This window comes from Pocillopora verrucosa, chromosome 8, assembly GCF_036669915.1.
Source record: "Pocillopora verrucosa isolate sample1 chromosome 8, ASM3666991v2, whole genome shotgun sequence".
In the NCBI taxonomy this organism is placed as follows: Eukaryota; Metazoa; Cnidaria; class Anthozoa; order Scleractinia; family Pocilloporidae; genus Pocillopora; species Pocillopora verrucosa.
In genome coordinates this window covers 19,273,658-19,295,299 of record NC_089319.1, presented here as the reverse complement: position 1 = coordinate 19,295,299, position 21,642 = coordinate 19,273,658, and the positions used below count along the sequence as shown (strand labels likewise).

Below are 21,642 nucleotides of genomic sequence, written 5' to 3'. Positions count from 1 at the left end.
GGCCACTCGTGGCTCCAAGAGGCTTGCGTACGAATTGAATAGACGTCTACGTCACCTTAACTATTTTTGATACACACGCAGTATTTGTGTCACGCGCTTGTAGTTGAGTAGACGTCTACGTCATCTTAACTATTTTTTGAGATACGGGCAATATTTATGTCAAAGCTTTGCCCAATCTCCTTCTGTACGGCAACTATCTTTATGTCAGGAAAGGATATAACGTGGTTTTTGAATTCGTTTAGGTCTTTGTTTACGTCTAATTTGGCTATCTTTCAATTTGCGGCCACTCGTGGCTCCAAGAGGCTTGCGTACGAATTGAATAGACGTCTACGTCACCTTAACTATTTTTGATACACATGCAGTATTTGTGTCACGCGCTTGTAAAATAGCAAACACGTATCACGTACGTTGTGAGGACACCGATAATTTGGGTTCGATCACGCGTCACCCTGCGAGTTGTGTGGCCGTCACGCGTGTGCCATCAGTAGTTGTTGACAGTTGGTAGTTGTTCGGATAGAAGACACGCTCGATTACTGTTAGAAGCACTTGTGTGATTCCTAAATGACAAATGAATAATGGGAATTATACAACAAACTAAATACCTCGTTCTGAAAAATGTCCACATCAAAAAACGGAACAAGCGGGAAACTTTGCAAGAGATACTCATCCCAATTTGGTGGATTGTGCTGTTGGTGATCATAAGAAGAACCATCCCGACGGAGCTAAAACCAGCTGTAGGAGAAAATGAAATACCCACAGCGAACATTTCCAGCATGGGACTGGCTGGATCGCAGGGAAATGCGGGCTCCAAGCCAAATATCGGCTACGTTACCAACAATCTCGCAAGTGCCGGTCCGGTTATGGAGATAGTTAGGAACGCCTCGAAGGACGGTGCGAATTATCTTGAGTTTAACAGTACAGACAGTTTGCTAGCCTTTTACAAGGAGCACACCAACCTTCTTGTGGGGATCGAATTCGAAAAAGGTAAAGAGAAAGGACTTGCTTACACACTTCGCGTCCCGGGAGGACTTCCTTCACCAAAGAACAAACTTGTCGGTGAGTGCAGCTACATACATGTATATGCTCGAATGCATTATTTTCATTGATTAACTACGAGATCAACCGCTTATATTTGGAGCGGAATATTTTAAGAGGTGTGGTTCTAAAACCAGTATGACAGGGTGACATTTGTATTCAAATCTAAACTCCATGACCTGAAACATTGACCCACCACCTGAAATGTGAACTAGTCAGCTCAGCAGGTGGAACTATCAGGCAGAATGTTGCTTTCTTGTTCGTTCGAAATTAACCTGTATTGTTACATAAGCAATTTTACATCGATATTTTGATTTCAAATTTCCCTTTTCTCCAAACCTCTTAAATAAAGAATCAAGGACGTGAAAATTTCACATTGTATACCCTCTTTAGAGGCCATGGCCCTGAAAACGATTGGTTGTTTGGTATCTCATACCCATCCAGACTAGGAAAAGATAGTATCCTCCCCCCATGAAATGTTCCTACTTCAAGCATACATCTCATGAGATTATTTTGACATGATTGGGTGAAAAATTGTGTCAGCCTAAATTAATATGTGGGGTGGGTGGGGTAGGATATCATTCTTGTGTCGAGCGTTGTGACTTGAAAATGTATTAACACAAATATTCAATTTTTTTACTATTTTCCTTCTTTTAGGTCTAGGTGAATGTCATGATGTCGACAGTTTGTTTTCGGGCGGCTGCCCTGCCAATTCTTATATTGTAATGAAAATAGCAACCCTGCAAACAATAATTGATGCTGCTATTACAAAGGTAATTGTTGGTGATATATAATTTTTCCTTGGACGGACCCAGGAATTAGTGAGGGGAGGAGGGGTTTCCAAAAAAGGAGGCATACCTCTGCCAAGGTCAGGAGGCATGCCCCTGCCAAGAATGTTGAATGAAAGGTCTTGAAAAAAGTTATTTCCAGTGTTTTAAGGGATAATTGTAAAAAAAAAAACAAATAAACAAACAATGAATTGCACGTTTTATATGATTTTCAGTTCAGTGTCAGGGGTTCAACCAAACTACCTGGATCACCTCTGGATCTGCCTTAGTGTTTTTTTTTTATACATAGCTTGTATTTCAGTTTACTTAAAGTTGTCAATAATCTTTCAACATTGTGTGGGAAAATGGGATGGTAAGCAGACTGATTATAGAATATAAAAATCACTTGTGTTTTTTTTCACAATGCAATACTTGTCTAATTTAAGTATCAGCTATACATAGTGAGTAAAGAGAAGAGCTTCTGGAAGGTATACAAGGTTATTTTCAGACAAATTTTAATTTTAATCCTCTGACTTGTGATTTGCTTTAAGTATTGGAAGTGATTTGATTGATGATATTTTTCTTGTCAAAGGTTGAGGTGAATTTATCTCACTACAATGTCCCAGACATCCAGGCAAAGATGATGCCAAAGGGATCTTACAAGCAACCTGTAGGAGGGTTTGCTATCACTATTTTGATATACATGGTCATGGCCTTTGCACCTTACATCACTGTGCTGCTTGTCAATTTAGTGCAAGAGAAGGAACTTAAACTGAAGGAGTTGTTGAGGATCATGGGTACTTCTGATATCGCATACTGGTTGTCATGGATTATTACATATGCAATAATCATGCTAGTAGCCGTGCTCATTTTGAATGCAATCACAATACTGGGAAACATATTTTCCAATAGCAACTATATTGTTATAGTCATCATCTGCTACCTGTATGGCTTAAGCATCATCACAATGTCTTTCATGTTTACACCATTCTTCAAAAGTGCCAAGAGTGCTGGCCTTTTTGCATCTCTGGTGACAACAATTCTTTCTACCATTGCCATACCCTTGGTCCTTGTTGAAGTGTCTAATGTGGTGAAGTGGTTATTATCACTCTTTTCACCAACAGCATTTGCTCTTGCCTTGTATGAGGTAGGTTGATGTTATTTTCTTTCTCATTCATCACACCTTCATTATTTGCAAATTGAATGCATTTAAAGAACTATTAGGCTGTTAAAACTCATATGTAGAATAGACATTCACTTGTCTCAAATTGAAGAAGTAAGTATAGATGAATGAAGATATTGGTTTGTCCACAGTTCCTTGAAAAATTGTTCCATATTGAAATTTTAGGCTGTTGAAGGGGAAGGTCTGAACTTCGACAACTGGTCCACCAAAGGGAGTTTTCCATCCATGTATCCCACTCTGATGCTGCTGGTGGACACTGTTTTGTATCTTTTGTTGGCTCTGTACTTTGATGCAGTGATTCCTGGTGAGTATGGTCAGCATAGGCCCCCCTACTTCATTTTTACACCATCCTTTTGGAAAAGTATCTGTAGCAAGAAGGAGCAACAGAAAGCACCTTCCAGACAGCTTTCTGCAAGAGTGGAGGAGGCATCTGAAGATATTGAGGCCATGCCAGCAGACTTACAGGGGAGTGAGGTTATAAGGTATTACAAACAAGTGTAATTATTGTAACAGTGCTTGAATGAGATAGAGAAAAACTGTCACTTGTGTTTATGTGCCAAATGAATTTTACTTTGTGACTGTATTGTTTCTGTATTTTTCTTCCAGCATTCACAAATTGAGGAAAGTTTACCATGGGAAAGAAGAGGTTGTTGCAGTTGATGGTAAGAGCTCTTAAACTAATCATCAGTCAGTTAGTCAGTGAGTTGTCAGTCTGTCAGTCAGTGAGTCAGTCAGTCAGTCAGTGAGGCATCAGTCAGTCAGTTACCAGTCAGTCAGCAGTCAGTCAGTCAGTCAGCAGTCAGTAAGTCACCAGTCACCAGTCAGTCAGTTAGTTAATAACCAGCCAATCACCAGTCAGTCACCAGTCAGTCAGTTAGTTAATAACCAGCCAATCACCAGTCAGTCATCAGTCAGTCAGTTAGTCAGTCACCAGTCAGCCAGTCAGTCAGTCACCAGTCAGTAAGTCAGTCAGTCAGTTAGTCAGTCAGTCGATCCATCAGTCAGTCAGTCATGAGATGGTCAGTCAGCTAAGGAGGATATAGGAAGTAGTCATGTAGATAGACAGTTATCAGTCGATCATTCAAGAATCAGATTGTTATTTAACACAGTCAGTCAGTCAGTCCATCTGTCAGTAAGGCAAGTGAACATGAGATGTGCCAAATGTCAGTCATATAAATACATAAATAGACCATAAATAGACAAGCATTAGGTCAGTCACTTTTTGGTCAGCCAGTCAGCTGTTCACTCAGTTATAGTCAGTCAGTTTTGAAAGCATGTAAACTTCTAACAAATGCAGTTCTCCCTTTTAAATAGAACAGACAGAACTTTCTTCTATCTTTGAAGATTAACTCCTCAGGTTGAGACTCCTTAATGAAAACTTTTGTGTCTCACCTAAAGGGGTCAGCATGGATATATATGAAGGTCATGTGACTGCGCTGTTGGGTCACAATGGAGCAGGTAAAACAACTCTGATAGCCATGATGACAGGAATGGTTCCTGCTACTGAGGGTTATGCCACTGTCTACGGAAAGGACATCACGGACCCCAATCAGATGCAGGAAATAAGAAAAGGCATTGGTGAGAATGCAAATTATGTGTATTTTTCCCTCTCTGACAACCAGTTCTCATTGATAACCCAGATCAGTATCAATATCTGACCAACTGCCCACCTACCCCTCCCCTAACCAAACATCAATGAACTACATGATAACAACTAAGGGTTAATGTGGAATTAGGGGAAGGGTAGATGAAGAGGTTCTTAGATACCGACATCAATGCAATCACCCTACCTAGTGTGAAATTTACTACATTTTTCTTTGTCAGTAATCTTGGTTTTGACCATGTCTTATCAGTGTCGTGTTTGATGATCCTTTAGATATAACTAATTTTCATCTTGTTTGCTTTTGTTTTATGCAAGGTGTATGTCAGCAGCAGAATGTACTCTTTGACTTTGTGACAGTGAAAGAACATTTAGAGTTCTACTCTGGCCTGAAAGAAGTGCCAGTGGAGCAGAGAGGTGACATGGTAAAGTTGCTACTTGCATATAACAAATCTCTGTTGCATGTGAAAATCTTTGCCACTTGTATAAATTAGTGACAAGTCAATACATGATCTATGATGTTACCTCAGGCCTTTTCTTTAGAATGGAACCTGCAACTGCCACAGGCCAGTTTTGGAGTAATGACGCTTTTCAGATACCCTTACACATGTTATTCTTCATGATACTGCCAAAATAGTGGTTCATCTATTCTACAGAGAAATTAAATTGCTTCCTTTGAAAAGGATAAAGAGAGAAATGATAGGACTCCCTAATTTTTCATGAGAAAATGATGATTTGCCTTATTTGAATCACCTCTGGCTGTAGATGAAAAGCCACGATTTCTTTCAATCTGTGTACCTGCAAATCATGTGAAGTGATGAATTTTAAAGATGCAGAGTGCAATGCAGGGAAATGATATCAAGTAACTTGCACTTTTTTCAAGGTGAGTTCATTGTTGAAGGAAATTGACTTGGCAGACCAAAGGGACACTTTGTCAAAAGATTTGAGTGGAGGCCAGAAGAGGAAATTAAGTGTTGGCATAGCACTCATTGGAGATCCAAAGGTACATACCTGTACGTATTTGTTAACTTGTAAGTGTTATGAGAAACCCAATGTCATTTCTATAACCCAACCCCTGTTGACCTTTCTAGAAGACAAATATCAAAATTTCAATTCTCTTTACAGTCTGCCTTATATTCCTGATCATTCTAGTCCTGTGTTTTTAGTGTTAAATCAAACCATATGCCTACAGTAGCTGATATTTTTCTGTCTTCTCATCACCCTTCTGCTCGGAAATGTAGTGATGTGGTTTCAAGAAATTTTGTTTCCATCTCTCCTTGGAGTGAATTAAAGGTCAACCCTTTGATCCATGAAATATTGCCTTTCTATCAGGCAGGATGTTAGTCCAGGGGCCCATTTCTCATAGGTAATTAAAAGCTGTTCTGGTTTTCTTTAAGATGGGGGTTTCAAAAGTTTTTAAAGTTATACAATAAAACTATCAGCCAAAGAAACAAACTGGACTGGTTGGGATGCCAGAACCTGCTTCTCTAACCTTAAAATTTTGATTTCAAGTATGGCTTCTGGCCCCGTTTAGTTACAGGGACTTTTGAGAAACGGGCCTCAGAACAGAGAATCCTTCCTTTTAAGTATTCTGCCAAGTGACTGTGGGACAGTGTTTAACCCCCACATAGAGAAAGGCGATTTTAGAGTTACCAATAGTGTCATATCCAATAGGCTTCAACTCGGTGACCCTTGTGGGTCCAGGCTTGGAATCAGAATTCTTGACCAGGACTCAAGTGTACTTGTGTAATCAAGTTTGTCAACTCAAATATCATATTTGATATTTATTGTGTACACAATTGAAAGGTGGTCATCTTAGATGAACCCACAAGTGGAATGGATCCATATTCAAGACGACTCATGTGGTCCTTGTTGAAAGAGAAGTGTAAGAACCGAGTGGTTCTCCTTACAACACATTTTATGGATGAGGCTGACATTTTAGCTGGTAAATAAATTATTTAATTATTAACTGATATCTGACTGTAACAAGTAACTGTTCCTTGTGGTTTGTATCTCTGCTTTGACTGGCTCTTAATTTGTCATTTTTTTCGCAGAACACTCTTTCATAAAGCCCTCCCTCTTTTCCATATGGTTCTCTGATCAAAAATTGTTTAAAATATGGGGAAAAAAATTCAGCAGGAATTATTATATCAGGATCGAATAATTATTCAAATGCTGAATAAATGATTATGTGTTTCTATACTCCCAGATTACAAGGCTATTTTATCTAAAGGAAAACTGCGCTGTGCAGGAAGCTCGCTTTTTCTCAAGAATCGCTTTGGAATCGGATATCATTTGAAGTAAGTATTGACCAGAAGGTTAAATGTTACCATATAGTTTCTTTCGGTCTGGAGTTTCTTAACCCTTTTCCTCCCAAGATCTCATTTTTAGTACTAATTCTCCTTACTGTCGGCAATGTTTGTTTTGGAAAATTTGGTAAATCCTTCCCTTATTATTGGGGATATTTTTCTTTATTCTCATCACTTGTTTGCTTGAATTGTATTGATATTGGGAGTTAAAGGGTTGAGTCAAGTTGGACTTGGTCTTTCATATTTTCCTGCACTTAAAGTGGTTTGCAAGTTTTTGTTTTGAGTTCTCTTTGACTCCTGATATATTTTTCCAATTGGCTGTTGTGATTACTTTTACTCACTGGTTTTAATTTTTATGACAAGTGCAGAGCACTCTCTTTCTTTGAGTAACAATATTTTTTCCCTTCAGTATGGCTCTAGCTGAGAATTGTAATACTCAGCCATTAATTGAGCTTGTTCAAAGCAAAGTAGAAGGTGCAGAAGCTATCCGTCACCATGGCAAAGAAATGTCATTTGCTCTTCCTATGGAACAAGTATCATGTTTTCCAGGTAAAATTAATGAATTACTGCCTGTTACAAATGGCCGATTTCAAGTTACTTTCAATTGGTGGTATTTTTCTTGTAATATAAAAATAATGACTAAGCCTAACTCGGCTGTGAATTAATTTCTTCCCATATTTACCCTGAGATGAACCCATTGTTTTAGCCTTTTACACCCTAACATCAATATGCATATTCTCCACACTGTTTTCCATACTTTTTCTAAGGTGCTTATAAGGAGTATTTGTTTAACAGTCAAGACCTTCTTTAGTTTATGATCATTTCCTTTGTTCTCAAAACTTTCATGTGTTTTTGGTGTTGATATTACAAGGAGAAATTAGATGCTAGTCACTCTTTGCGGTGAAAGGGTTTACAGACACTTCTATTAGGCAATTATCGACATCAAAATTTATCACTGCCAGTAATTGTTATTAGAAACCTGTCTGTCTGATTGCATAATCTGGGCATCTGAGTGAAGGTAGCTTAGACAAGAATTGTTGTGGATATATTGGTGAATAACATTTTGACAACCTTAGCAGAAGTCATCATCAGAATCAAGTAAAAAAGTGTTTCAGTAGAGTGTTTTAGGTGCGGTCTGTGTAGACTGATTGGTTGGTTTAGCTGTGATGTTATTGGCTGTAATACTCAAGTGGTGTAAACTTGTCATGAACACCCTAAGGGGTGTCTGCATATGAAAGATGTTTCCCTGATGACACCTTTTCCTATTGATATGTTATTACTCAATTTTCACATGCATTCCAGATCTACTCAAGGCACTTGAGGACAACAATGACAGTTCGGAAGGCTGTGCTGCCCCTTTGTTAGGTGTGACAAGTTATGGTGTTTCCATGACAACTCTAGAAGAAGTATTTCTTCAATTAGAAGACACCTCTGAAGAGAGTGAAAAATCAACAGATGATACACAAGAAACAGTAAGAAATCCTTGCATTTAAAATTGGAAACTAATACTGTAACAGTGGGGCAGGGCATGCTTGAATGGTTGACTAGCTTTCCAGAGTCTTTATCCTTTTATGTCTTCCCCATGGTAATGTGCTTTAAAAACTGAATTTCACTGAATGTTTGACCTTTTTGCGCTACTGTGACTGAAAATTGCCTTCCTTTACCTTAGAGTAACCCATTTTAATGTCCTTTCTATTCTGTCTTTTTATGAAAGTTCGATCAAAGTAGAGCAAATCTGTTGGCGCCTTCAGATGCGGTCAACATTGAAGATGGAGGCAGTAGGATTTCTGGATCCTTCAATGCTCTACATAACACAGGAGTGGAACTGAATAATACAGAACTGATGGCTGATTCACAGAAATTAGTCTGGAAGGCAAAACAACAAGTCTTAGGATTACTGTGGGTATGTTACTTGTCAACACAAACTAGAGCAGATTTTCTTTTTTCTGGATTTGCATTTATACTATGGCTGAACTTAAAGAGCTTTACTTTTCTGTTTCTTTCCAGATTCGCTGGTTAATGTCAATCCGTACACCAGCCAAGATATTTTTCCAAATTATTATTCCACCAATTCTCATGATATCTGGTCTTTTAATTTTGCGTGGAGCCAAGAATGACAGCCAATCAGCAACTGGTTTGGAGCCTCTCAAACTGACACCTGAGATGTATCTGAAACCTGGAAGTAAAGAGAGTTACGCCTCCTTTGCTCTTCTCCAGAACTCAACCAAAGAAACTATGGATCATGTTATGAAGTACCTGAGTGATTATAATGTTGGCACCATGTTGGTGTCTTCTATAAGTAGCATATTGAGCAAGTCATCACATGATCTGTACAATTTGGGATTTAACATTCTCAAGTTTCCTGCAGACAATTTGTCACCATCCAGCGTAAGTAAATTAATTGCATTTCGGTGAGAGCATTTGACCCACATTTTCAAAATAGTAGGCCATATCCAAGTTCCAAGGGCACTATTCATTTGTAAAATTTAATTTTATCTGCATGAGAATGTAAATTGATTCCTACATCATACACTGTGCCTCATTTTGAAACAGAGGTTTGGGGCATCTCGGAAATGGCCCATTCATTAGAAAAATTAAGGCTCTGGAATTTATATCTGAATAAAAAGAACCTAATTAGTATGCATTAATTCCTATTACTTAACCTTTTCACCCTAGATTGATATTCATACTCTCCTACTTTTCTCTTTAAATTTGCTATGATACTGACAATGAGGTTTTGTTTGACAATGAGAAACTTCTTAAATTGGTGATTATTTCCTTTAGTCCCATGACCTTTGCATTTGATTCAAGGGCAATATTGTAGAGAGAAATTAGAAGCCAGTCATTCTTTGAGGTTAAAGGGTCATCAAGAAAGTTTTCGTCAGTGTGTCACTCACATTGCCTAGCACTGCCTTTCAGGATATTTCATCAAGCTTTGAGATGCGTTACAACGACACAGCTGTACATAGTGTACCTGTTGGCATCAACATTTTGGGATCTCTCCTGCACATGAATGCTCTAAAAAGTCAAAACAAAACGCCTTATCCACTGGAGTCAACCATTCTTGCCTTCCCTGACCTAGAACCTCAGTGGACTTATGACAACACAGCATTTGTGTCAATCCTTCTCATTGGGATGGCTCTCGCTATTATTCCAGGTAGCTTTGGAATTTTGGTTGTAGCAGAACGGCAGGTGAGATCGAAGGAATGGATAACTAAAATGTTTCTGTGTTTGTTTTGGTCTTCGTGATAAAACTGTTTTTGGATGATTGTTGCCACACAAAACTGAGGTTATTTCATCAGCCAATCAGAAAAAGGATAGATATCACAAGGATTCATTAGATTTTAAAGTAAATCCTTCAACACCAGTGTGAATCATAGGAAAATTGAGCAAACAGTTGGAAAGTTAGTATTACAAGTTATTTTTTTGATTTTCTCAAAAGGCAACAACAATATTCTTGACTGGTCATAGAAAATAGTAAACTGCAAAACCAATGTCATTCCAAGTTGCTTTTATTTGCTTTCTGTGGTAAATTCTGGTAATCATCTGTGGTGTAGTTAATAGTTAATACACTAAAGGTTAAACAAATTTGAGGAAAAAAGAAAATTTAACAACACAGAGAGTTTGAAAAGATTTCAATTCAATAATAGGCCTATTGTCACCTTTTAATTATGACACCTACAGTGTTTATAAATAAATGTTATTTCTGTCTTGCAGATGAAGATGCGCCATTTACTGAGGGTGTCTGGAGTATCATCCTTTGTGTATTGGCTGGAGCTTCTTATCTCTGATGGCATTGTAGTTTTAATTCCAGTGATACTGATGTTGATACTTATACCAGCCTTTCAGCTGCCTTCACTGTCTCCTCCCCCTGCTATGGGCTGCTTAGTGATTGCAGCCCTCCTGTACATACCTGCTGGGATACTGTTCTCGTATCTCATGTCATTTATGTTCAATGCATGGGATGTCTCCCAGCAAGTTTTGCCAAATGTGTTCACCTTTGTAAGTATGATGATAATCAATGGTTGTTTATTGTTAAGCCCCATTCAAAAATGGCTACAATAGTCGATCATGGTCGATCATGGTTTCAACTTTTTTTCACTATCATTGACTGTCATGTTTGCATTCCAAATGGTGCATTATAGTTGATAGTGGTTGACAAAATCATGCAATGAGATTGCAAACAAGATTAATAGCAATCAGGTCAGCAATTTTGGTGGCATTTGAAATTTGGTCCAGAGGTAGTAAGTTGAAGATACTTATAAAGCCTACCAGGTGATGAATAGAATGAGTTACGAGACACAAAATTTTGATGGCTACTTCAGTCATTTTACCATTTACCATTTTGGTTTGAACTGGCTTTTGGCAAAACTGTCAACCAAAAAACTATTATTTACTATCATCAGCAGGTTCAAACAGCTAAAACTATCAGCAACTATCATGTCGAATTTGAACATGTCCAAACTAAATGGAAGTTAATGATAGCTGATGATAGTGCATAATAGTGTATGTTCAAAAATGCACAATAGTTTATTTTAAACTATCATCAACTATCATGACTGTTTCATCGGGGCTAATAAAGGTGGCTTTGCAAGGTGGCACAATGGAACAAATCATGTGTTCAGTTTATCTACACAAGCTTATTTTGGCAATAGGGTATGTACTCCCTCATTTGCTGTTTTGTTAGCTCAGGTTGTAGAATGCCCAACTGCCATGTTCCAGCCCCAGGTTACCGAGTAGGTTACATACCTCCCACCTCCTAATGTTGTGGTCTGGCTTTGATTCTGAAATCAGGGGTTTCTGCAAAAATTTTCTTCACACATTGTAAACCAACTGATCAATGCAGTTTGGCCAAAGTACCCTGCAAAATGTGGCTATATATAGAAATCCTTCATTACTACTAAATATTATTATTCTTATTACATACACTTAATGAAAGCAGTAGCAAAAGAAGTCTAGGGAGGCTTCATTGTTTTCATGCATGTCTGAAATTGTTGCAGTTTTTAGTATGAAATACCAAAAAGTTTTGTCATATAAGAACACAGGTGTGACACATAAGAAAGTGCACACCATATTTAGAGGCACTCTATCCACTGAGTGTGGCTGCTCCTCTGAATTTGGTGGTGGCTTTTTTTTTCTCGTTGTTGTTCCATAGTAATGTTTCTTTTTATTTATTTATTTTTTCTCTCTAGACTGCAATAATTCCATTCTTGACTGTATCACTTGTGGATATGACAGCAAGCCGAGATACTGCTATTGTTCTTCATTACGTGTTTGTATTCCTGTTGCCTCCATATCCAGTATTTGGGGCTTTGTATTACATTGATAGTGTGAGTATAAATACAAATCTTTCACAAATGTACAAAGAGATTTTCAGCCACAATTTTATCTGATCTCTAGTAAGCTTGATGAAATTTGGGTATGATGTTTGCTTTTCCTGTATTCCCTCAATGAATGATGTAGAGGCCTTTGGTCAGTGCACTGGACTCCTGCTCAACAGGTCTAGGTTTGAGACCTGAATGGGTCATTGTGTTGTGTTTGTGTTTCATAGTATCTCTCTCCACCCAGAAGTATAAATGGGTATCGGCAAATTGTCAGGGAAGGGCTAATGAGATGCTGGTGGTGGGGGGTAACCTTGTGATGGACTGGCCTCTCATCCAGAGGGGAGTAGTAATACTCCTAGTAGCTTCATTATAAGGAAACCCAGATAAGCTTGGGCTGCATGAGCTGCTTGGCTCACATGCAGACTCATCATTCTCTCTGTTATTCTACCTTTGAAATGAAGACTCACTTGGTAAAATATGTCCTTTACATTTCTCTTTTAATCACTATGTTTTTCAGGTGTACAGGTTTGAGTCAATTTTAGCAGCATTTAGAGCTGGTGGTCAATCTGTTGATGTAGAAGTCACTGCAAGCAACTACTTTAAGTGGACCAAATACAATGGTATCCCGGCTGCATTGATTGCTGTACGTGTTCACTTTAGTGGTTCACCACTGAACCATGTTATTCCTACACTCTGAGTATCATAATTACCAGATATGCTTCAGTGTACTTAAGCACTGTGCTGTGGCCATTGCTCAACTGCATTACTGCTACAGTATTGTGTTTTTATGTTAGGGGGGTTCCTGTTTATGTTTAATATTAAAAAGATGCACTGAGGAGGGAAGGGTGGGGGCATATTTGTTTCCTGGGCATTCTGATCAGTTGCTGTTTTGTGTAGAAGTAGGGGGGGGGGTTATGGGGATTGTTAGAAAATCATAGAAAATAAAAATGGGATTCAATGTCTCTCTTCTAAATTCCCACCCAGCTGTAATGAATATACTGCATTTACAGAATGCATTTCTTTGGTTTAAAAAACTACAACCTTCAAAATGGAAAATGAGACAAGCCCTCAATTACAGCCTAAATGTTTGATAATAATTTACTTACAATTAAAACAATTTCCAGTCAGCTGCATGGGGGGGGGGAGATAATTTCAATTTGGAGTATTTGTGTGGAGGGACTCAAAGCTCTAAACAGGGGCCAAGTCAAAGAGGGATGGCATAATATTGGAATTCAGTTGTATGCATCTGACATGAAGTTTTGATCATCATGTCTTGCATTGATATCTCTTCTATTTTGTCATTTCTCAGCCTGTTTGTCATACTATCCTGTTTTCTGGGCTGATCTATCTCTTGGACCAACATAAAACTGGTGGTGTTGTGAGTTGCAAGTGTTCCAAAAGGTAATGAAGTGTACTAATTAATTTATGATAGTAGATAGCAGTAAAAGTGTGTAATTTTAGCCCTTTACACCCTAACATCAGTATGCATATTCTCCATACTGTCCTCCATACTTTTCTAAAGAGGCTGACAAGGAGAATTTTTTTTTGCAATCAAGAGTTGCTTTAGTTGGTGATCGTCTCCTCTATTCTCATGACTTTCATGTTTGATTCAGGGGTAACATAGTGAGGAGAAATTAGATGCTAGTCATTCTTAGGGGCTAAAGGATTAGTAAGAGGTATGCTCCTTAACAAAAGAATCCAGCTTGGACCAAAACTCAGAATCCAGTTATTGGATACCTCTAGGTTCCTTTATGAATGCATTTTATTGACCTTTGCCAAGTTAATGCTCTCTTGTCCCCTCCCTTTCCTTTTCTTGTTTGTTGTGGAGTGCTTTAGTCAGAGTCCTATTGCTTCTTTAGCATGACTGACAAGAACAATGTGCACGTAGACCAAAGTTTCAGCTTCATGCAACAGGGAAGTAAGCAATCATTGGATGAAACTGATGAGGATGTTAGGAGGGAAAAAGAAAAAGTCTCAAACATGGTTTCCATAGAAGATTCTACCTTTTCTGCAATAGTAAAGGTGAGAAAGAGGAAGTTTTTTTTAGGGAATGTTGTGTACTTTGTAAAGTTCATCCTTTTATGTATGACTGTAATAGCAAATCAGCCAGTCAGAGTTATCCTGCTTACCATAAAGCTGCATTTTTAGACTGGTGAGGTATTTTTACAGCCTATTCGGCAATTTTACCCTTTAACTCCCAGAGGTGAATAACAGTGATGTAACTTCTCCATAAATTATCCAGCCAGCAGGTAATGAGAATACTCATACTTATCAGGTAGAACTTGTTATCTTGATCTAACACCAAATTCTCATTACTAATTTATGAGGAAATGTACATGTTACAGCAAGAGAGGAGAATCAACAATCAGTTCTTGAGCGTTAGAGCATTTAACGATTGTAATCTTTCATTAATGTTATTGGCTTAATGTGAGACTCCAAGACAATCAGTCAGGTGTGATCTGTCATTTAAGATTGCTGAGAGCTTCTTTTCAAGGCCTCCCCCTTATCTGAACAATATTACACAGCTAAGAATTGATAAGAGTAATTTAGTATTATTAACTGAATTGATAACATAAATTGGCCACTGTAAAGAGTTTGAAATATGACATTTTGAGCATATAAGCCCTTTGTCAGAGCAAATGAAGAAGGCAAACACTCAAAAGGTCAGGTTTCAAAGTATTTATGGTGGCCAATTGACATTGTCAACTCAGTTGATAATACTAAATTACCCTGTTATACTCTTCCACCAAAGCACCACCACAGTTTCTTTAGAAACTTACCCCCTTCAAGAATTGATAGATTTGCACTCAGTTATTGATAGTATTACTTTTATTGACATAGTTAAAGCTTTTAGTATTATTTGCATTTGCTTAGGGACTATGGAAGAGATTTGGCTCAGGAAAGAAGGCTAAAACAGTTGTCAAAGACCTGTACTTTGGTGTTGAGCAAGGAGAGGTTTTCGGACTTCTTGGTCCAAATGGAGCTGGCAAGACAACCTCCCTTAACATGGTCACAGCAGACATTCCACCAACAAGAGGAAAGGTAAATAAATATAAGCTACTCAATCTGTGATATTCTGATGCAAATCTTAACCCTTTACTCCCTAACATCAGTTTTTGTATTCTGCATACTACTCTCTATACATTTCCTAAGGTTCTGACAAGGAGAATTTGTTCAACAATCAAGAGCTTCTTTAGTTGGTGATCATCTCCTTTATTCTCATGACCTTAGTGTTTGATTCAAGGGTGATATTGTAAGGAGAAATTAGATGCTAGGTTTTACTTTGACCTCTTCTTGACTCTTTGTACTAACCCTCACAACTTACTGTGTGATTACTGGTTTTACAATATGTTGTGGTCCCTGTAAGTGTTTAAAAATTTTGCTCCTTCATATTAAACACTCAGATTCTGTTTTGTCCTTCTTTGTCCCAGGTCTATGTAGCAGGTTATGATGTCAGAAAACAGTCCCATGAGGCATTTCAACACATGGGATTTTGCCCACAGGAAGATGCACTCTGGCCAATGATAACATTGCAAGAGCACCTTGAGGCTTTTGCCAGGATACGTGGTGTGCCTTGGGGAGAGGTCAAACGGGTCGTTGAGCAGTGAGTTTGTTTTTCTGACAGATGATAAGCTCTAGCAAACCTTAATTCATGCCTTATAAGAGTGCAACATTTCTCTTTCCTAAGCTATTGGTTAATTTTAAGGTAACCACCTTTCTTCCAATCAGGGCCATAATAGCAAGAATAATTTTTTTGCATATTCAATAGGAGTGCTTTCTCATGAATGACTGAATCATTGTGTCTGTCTCATGCCTGGCGTCTGGCATGTTTGCTTTTAGCCAGTTTGCAATTGAGTGAAAGTTGTTGCATTGTTTGGAAAGAACCAAAACCAGAGCTAGATTTTTGCAATTTTTGCATTTTTGCGGTAAACTTGGTTATAAATCTATCTGATAACTGAACTGGCCTCAGGCAAACAAGAATTTTATGTGTGTGTGTGTTGGGAGGATGGTGGATAAAGATATCTGAGTTTTTCAGGCTTATTCATTCCTTAGCTAATTCAGAAAGTGCTTTTTGTATCTTCACTAGGTTCTTTGCCTCTATTGACCTAAAAAATATTTCCTTCTATTTTAGCTATTTGTCTGCTTTAAGGATTACTGAGCATGCTAAAAAGAGGACTCAAGATCTTTCAGGAGGAACAAAACGAAAGGTCACTGTTTTTTATAAAATAATGTATGTCAGACCAATTTTTGTTCAGGTGCATCCTTAATTAAGTGGTAGTTTTTCAGTTATTCCTCTAATGTGGTGTAGTGTACTGTTGCTCTAAGGAGACTATGTATTGGGTACTTCTTCTTGTTATAATGGTGGTTGACTGCAAGTGAGAAAGATGAAGTAAATCCTCTCTTCTCTGCTCAATGGATAGCAAGAAACAAAGCCTATTAGATCACAGCATTTTTGTAGAATGGTAGTCAATTTATACCAATGCTTTATATCTCTTGTTCTCAAAGGTCAGTTTTGCCATGGCAATGCTGGGGGATCCACAGCTGTTGCTGCTTGATGAACCTTCCACAGGCATGGACCCTTCTGCCAGACGTTTCTTATGGTAAGAAGTTGACTGAACTGTATTATATCCTTCGTGTTTAATCCTTTAATCCCTAGGAGTGACCAGCATCTAATTTCTCCTGACAATATCACCCCTGAGTCAAACATTAGGGTCACGAGAAAAAAGGAAATGATCATCAACTAATATACAAATTCTCCTTGTCAACACTGTAAGAAATATGTAGAGAAAAGTGTGGAGAATATGCCTACTGATGTCAGTGGGTAAAGGGTTAATCCTTTACAACATAACATCAATATGGATATTCTTCATACAGTACAGTACATTTCTTAATGTACTGACATGAAACTTTGTTTAAAAATTATAGCAAGAACTTCTTTAGCTGGTGATCATTTCTTTTCTTCTTGTGACCTTTACCCTTTAACTCCCAGGATTTGATTGTTAATTCTTCCATCTAGCTGCTACACATTTCCTTGTAAATTAGTTGCAAGAATTTGGTGTTAGATCAAGATAACAACTCATTACCTGTTTGCTGGACAGTGGGTGGATATTGTAGGGAGAAGTTACATGTGAATCACTTCTGGGAGTTAAAGGGTTAATGTGTGATGCAGGAGTGATATTAAATGAGAAATTATTTGGTAGTCATGTGGGATCAATATCAGTATCTGGGCAACTGCCCACCTACCCCTCCCCTAACTCAACAACAGTCAATTGACAACAAGTTAAGGTTGATGTTGGGTTAGGGGAGGGGTAGGTGGGCAGTTGCCCAGATACTGATATTGATCTGTCATGTGTTTATTTTCTTACGACAAACCATTTGCTGCTCTTGCTATAACTTCTGATGTTTTAATTGTGACACACCACTTTCTGGCAACATCTAATTTTTGCCCTCATCTCACAGAAATTGTTATAACTCTTAGTGCAAGCGTTAACTTGTCTTTCACGGCTTTGGACATCTCTGTGTGACCTTATCACGACTATTAAACAAACTCACATATAAATGTTCAAAGTTAGGCAGTTTGCTGTATCAAAGTTGCTGCTTGTTTTCCTGTCCCATTATCAGGAACACCATTAGCAGGAATGTCCATGGAAACAGAGGAGCTGTTCTAACAACACATTCCATGGAGGAGGCTGATGCTTTGTGTTCACGAATTGGAATCATGGTTAAAGGCCAACTCAAGTAAGTTATATTTCAAACAAATGTCTTTTCTTTTATAAAGAAGAGTTATTGTCCCCTTAACCTTTTTCTTGAATAATAGGTCATTTACAGTTGTGTACTTAGTTGCCAAGCCTTTGATCTAGAGTGAGGCTGAAGGCAACCTTGTTGTGATAGAGACCAGTATCTAGTTAGCATAATAACAAAGTAATTTACATTTGAAAAGCAGCAAGGTTTGTATCATAACAAGGTCAACCTTAACCTCACTCCTGGTTAAAGGCTTAGGAACCAAACATGCAACTGTAGAATAGACAATAACTCAACTTCTTGTGTTTTCAGGTGTCTTGGTTCAACACAACATTTAAAGAGTATTTATGGTAGTGGTTACACCTTGGAATTAAAACTGAAGCAAAGCCACACCTCAGGTCCATGCCCAGAAGGTTCAATGGAGCAGTTACACAACTATGTCATTGAGCTGCTTCCAGGTGCAACCCAGTCTGAAGTGTTTGGTGGAAGAGTGATATACAAGGTTCCAAAGGAAGGTGTTGGGGCACTATCAGTCATCTTTACTAAGCTTGAAAAAGGTATGGTGTATATCTTTGAGGATTGATTGGGCCTGATAGCATTCATCAACTTTGCTAAAATGGAAGGTGGGTGCCTGGAATATCAAGAGCCTTCCACTGTGGCAAGACAGCCCCAGATTAAATATGGCTGCAAAATTCCCTCAACCCAGCAATAAGCCCCTTTCCCAGGCCCCTTTCAATATTAATTAGATCTGAGTGGAAGAAAAATCAAGGAAGGGGGAGATTGTGGCAGGTGGGGGAGGGGAAGACTCTCGAAAACAACCGTTACAAATGTGCTTACAACTGCTGAGGAACAAACGCTACAAAACTGCTTAACCTGTAGAGACTAAAATCTAATTTCTCCCTGAAATATTACCTCTGAATCTTACATTAAGGTCAGAGGAAACAGAAATATCACCAACTAAAGGAACTCTTGATTAGTTAACAAATTCTCTTTGTTAGCATCTTAAAAAATGAATAGAGAACAGTATTGAGAATATGTGTACTAGTGTTCAGTTGTAAAGAGCCAAGAACTCAAACACACCAGCTGTGACAGAGTTGCAACATTCCTTTTGAGCCTGCACCAAAAACACTGACTGACTACAAGTCTTTTTGTTCAGTAAAATGAGCAGTATTGTTCAAAAATCCTGAATCAAATTGGACAGGATTTGGTAGCATTCTTTTTCCATGACATTTTAAGCTGTGCTACAGAAGGGTTCCAGTCAAGAAGCTTTTGCTAGATTAGTAGAACCTCATGATTATGCCAGCACGGTTGTAACTTAATGCGTTTGTTCCAAAGCGCTTGACAGGGTTAAGGAGAACAACAATATTAAAGCAGTGTTTTAAGTACAACTTGATAGCATATTCATTCACTGATTCAGCTGTACTTTTTTTTTTTTAGGTAAGGAAGAAATTGGGATAGAGGAGTACAGTTTCAGTCAGTCTACACTGGAACAGGTATGAAATTTTTCTTGCTCCTTTGTGGTCAACAAATTGCAGCAAATTTTTGTTGATGGTTGAAAGCAATCAGGGATTGGTTTTGTTTTCCTTTACTCTGCCCTCAGCCTCTATACATGGCCTGGGAAACTTGCAGTACCTTCTCAACCAATCAGTTGCAACCACTCAGTTGCAACCAATCAGTTGCATTAATAGTGCCAGACCCCCAGCTAACCTCCTTCCAACTTCTCCCAAATCTTCCTGTGGGCAGAGAATCCCGGATGAGGGCATACTTGTAAGCCAACCACAACTGAACTGATAGACTTTTGCCAGCTACTCTTTAAATCTTAGTGAAATCAGTATTTTACTTACTTATTTTGATTTTCTGTTTGCTTTCATTTGAAAAAATGGTATCACCACTTTCCTCTTTCCTTCTTCATTCAAAATAAAAACAATGCATCACTTTTCAACCCTGCTTCATATTGTATTATACAACACTTGTTTCAAGAGGCCGTTTTACAGTGGTTTACTTATTTGCCAAGCCTTTGATTTGGAGTGAGGCTGAAGGTGACCTTGATGTGTTAGAGACCAGTATCCAGGTAGCAGGATAACAAAATAATTTGCATTTGAAAAGCAGCAAGGTTTGTATCATTTGTCACCCCTAGCCTCACTCCTGTTCAAAGACTTGACAACCAAGCACACAACTGTAAAATGGGCTTTTGATAACTGACCAATCAAACTGCTCAACTACAATGATATCCTCAGGTTTTTCTGGAGTTCGCAAAAGAACAAGATGATGACAGGACTGGAGCCAAAGATAACAAAGAAGAGATCGTATACGTACGTAATGGTGGATCTCACCCAGCAGTGTAATTAGAGTTTCATGTATAGGACCTGCATCTCAAGGAGAGCCTTTTCCAGAGCTGTCCTTGGTATTCCAAGTTTGCAACTTTTAATTTGTTTATCTTTTCAATAGTATTGTTATAAATTCAACACTCATTTTTCTAATTAAGATATTTATTGACAAATGGGAACGAAAAGAAAAGAGACTTAAATTCAATTACACTTGTCAAAAAAGAATATTTTATAGTACTACAAAACCAGTAAATCAATTAAAAATCAATGACATCTTCTACAAAAAATATATATTAACCCAAAACCAAATAATTCCCAATGTGACTGTTAGTGAAATAAGCTTAATGCACCAATCAATTCAAAGCTTCAGCGTATTGCTTATATGCGACAAAGTGGTATACTCATGACATGAAAGGATAATTTTATTGCATTCTGCCTTGCATCCTGTCATTGCATAAGTCTTGCTGTCAGATAAGTAGTAAAAATATACCCACAGCTCTTAGTGGAGGGGGATCAGAGCTCCCTGAACTGCTCCCCCTTGATCTGTCATTGATTACAAAAGGAAATTTAAATGTAATCCCATCAATAGGAAACAATTACACATATTAAAACAGGATTCTTTTAATGTATGGTCATTTATCATTGTACTTGTGTGCCATCTTATTTAAAAAAATAATCAAGTAATATTTGAATAAAATGTTTTTATCCACAGACAGACCTGTTATAATTGTGTCTTAATAAATCATATTACTGCTGACAATACAGAGTTCTAAGGTGGTTTTTCTACTACTTTGTATTATTTTTGGGCAGGTTGGCATTCCCCCCTTTCCCTCTTTGTGGGCCAGTTAAATTACTTATCCTAATTTCTGCATCTTGTTGAACACCCTATTACTTCCTTAAATATTGTGCCATATTGATTACTGCTACAAAAGTTGAGGCAAAGTTTGAATACAACATTTCACGACACACGTGTAATATTTTTTTAACAAGACCTTTTTTCAAATAATTTTGTCTGTCTTATTTAAAGTTCACAAGAGGTACTCTATCACTTCATTTCTAAGAATGATTGCCTTATACGGACATGCAAATAAGAAATTTTTCAACAATTAAACCAAATTATTGTAGATACCAATCTAGGCAACATTCAGTCTGTGGTGAGGAGTGAGAGGTCAAATTTTAAGGATGTTTTTAGAAACTGAGCTGCTTATTTCAAAAACAAGTTCTACAGCAACTTGGACAGGGATTTTCCACGTCAAGCCAAGTTAGACTCATCAAACACAACTATGATGTGATTCCAACTTCATATTGATTAATACCAACCCTGCATGCAAGTGTATCCATGAGCACCTTCACTT

At 38.0% G+C, this 21,642-nt stretch overlaps 1 protein-coding gene across 1 annotated transcript; it reads left to right on the top strand.

Moving 5' to 3' along the window:
* Positions 1 to 454: 454 nt before the first annotated feature.
* Positions 455 to 21,000, top strand: LOC131777721 (cholesterol transporter ABCA5). The gene is made up of 28 exons (XM_059094047.2): positions 455 to 1,056; positions 1,693 to 1,808; positions 2,395 to 2,949; positions 3,151 to 3,467; positions 3,592 to 3,647; positions 4,384 to 4,563; positions 4,904 to 5,010; positions 5,469 to 5,588; positions 6,392 to 6,530; positions 6,795 to 6,885; positions 7,304 to 7,443; positions 8,197 to 8,366; positions 8,609 to 8,797; positions 8,902 to 9,282; positions 9,814 to 10,086; positions 10,612 to 10,896; positions 12,087 to 12,224; positions 12,736 to 12,861; positions 13,528 to 13,619; positions 14,078 to 14,240; positions 15,093 to 15,260; positions 15,650 to 15,822; positions 16,351 to 16,426; positions 16,725 to 16,819; positions 17,841 to 17,957; positions 18,273 to 18,517; positions 19,398 to 19,453; positions 20,198 to 21,000. Exons 1-28 carry the CDS (start codon positions 576 to 578, stop codon positions 20,303 to 20,305), a joined length of 5,157 nt encoding a protein of 1,718 aa, XP_058950030.2. The 5' UTR covers positions 455 to 575; the 3' UTR covers positions 20,306 to 21,000.
* Positions 21,001 to 21,642: the final 642 nt, after the last annotated feature.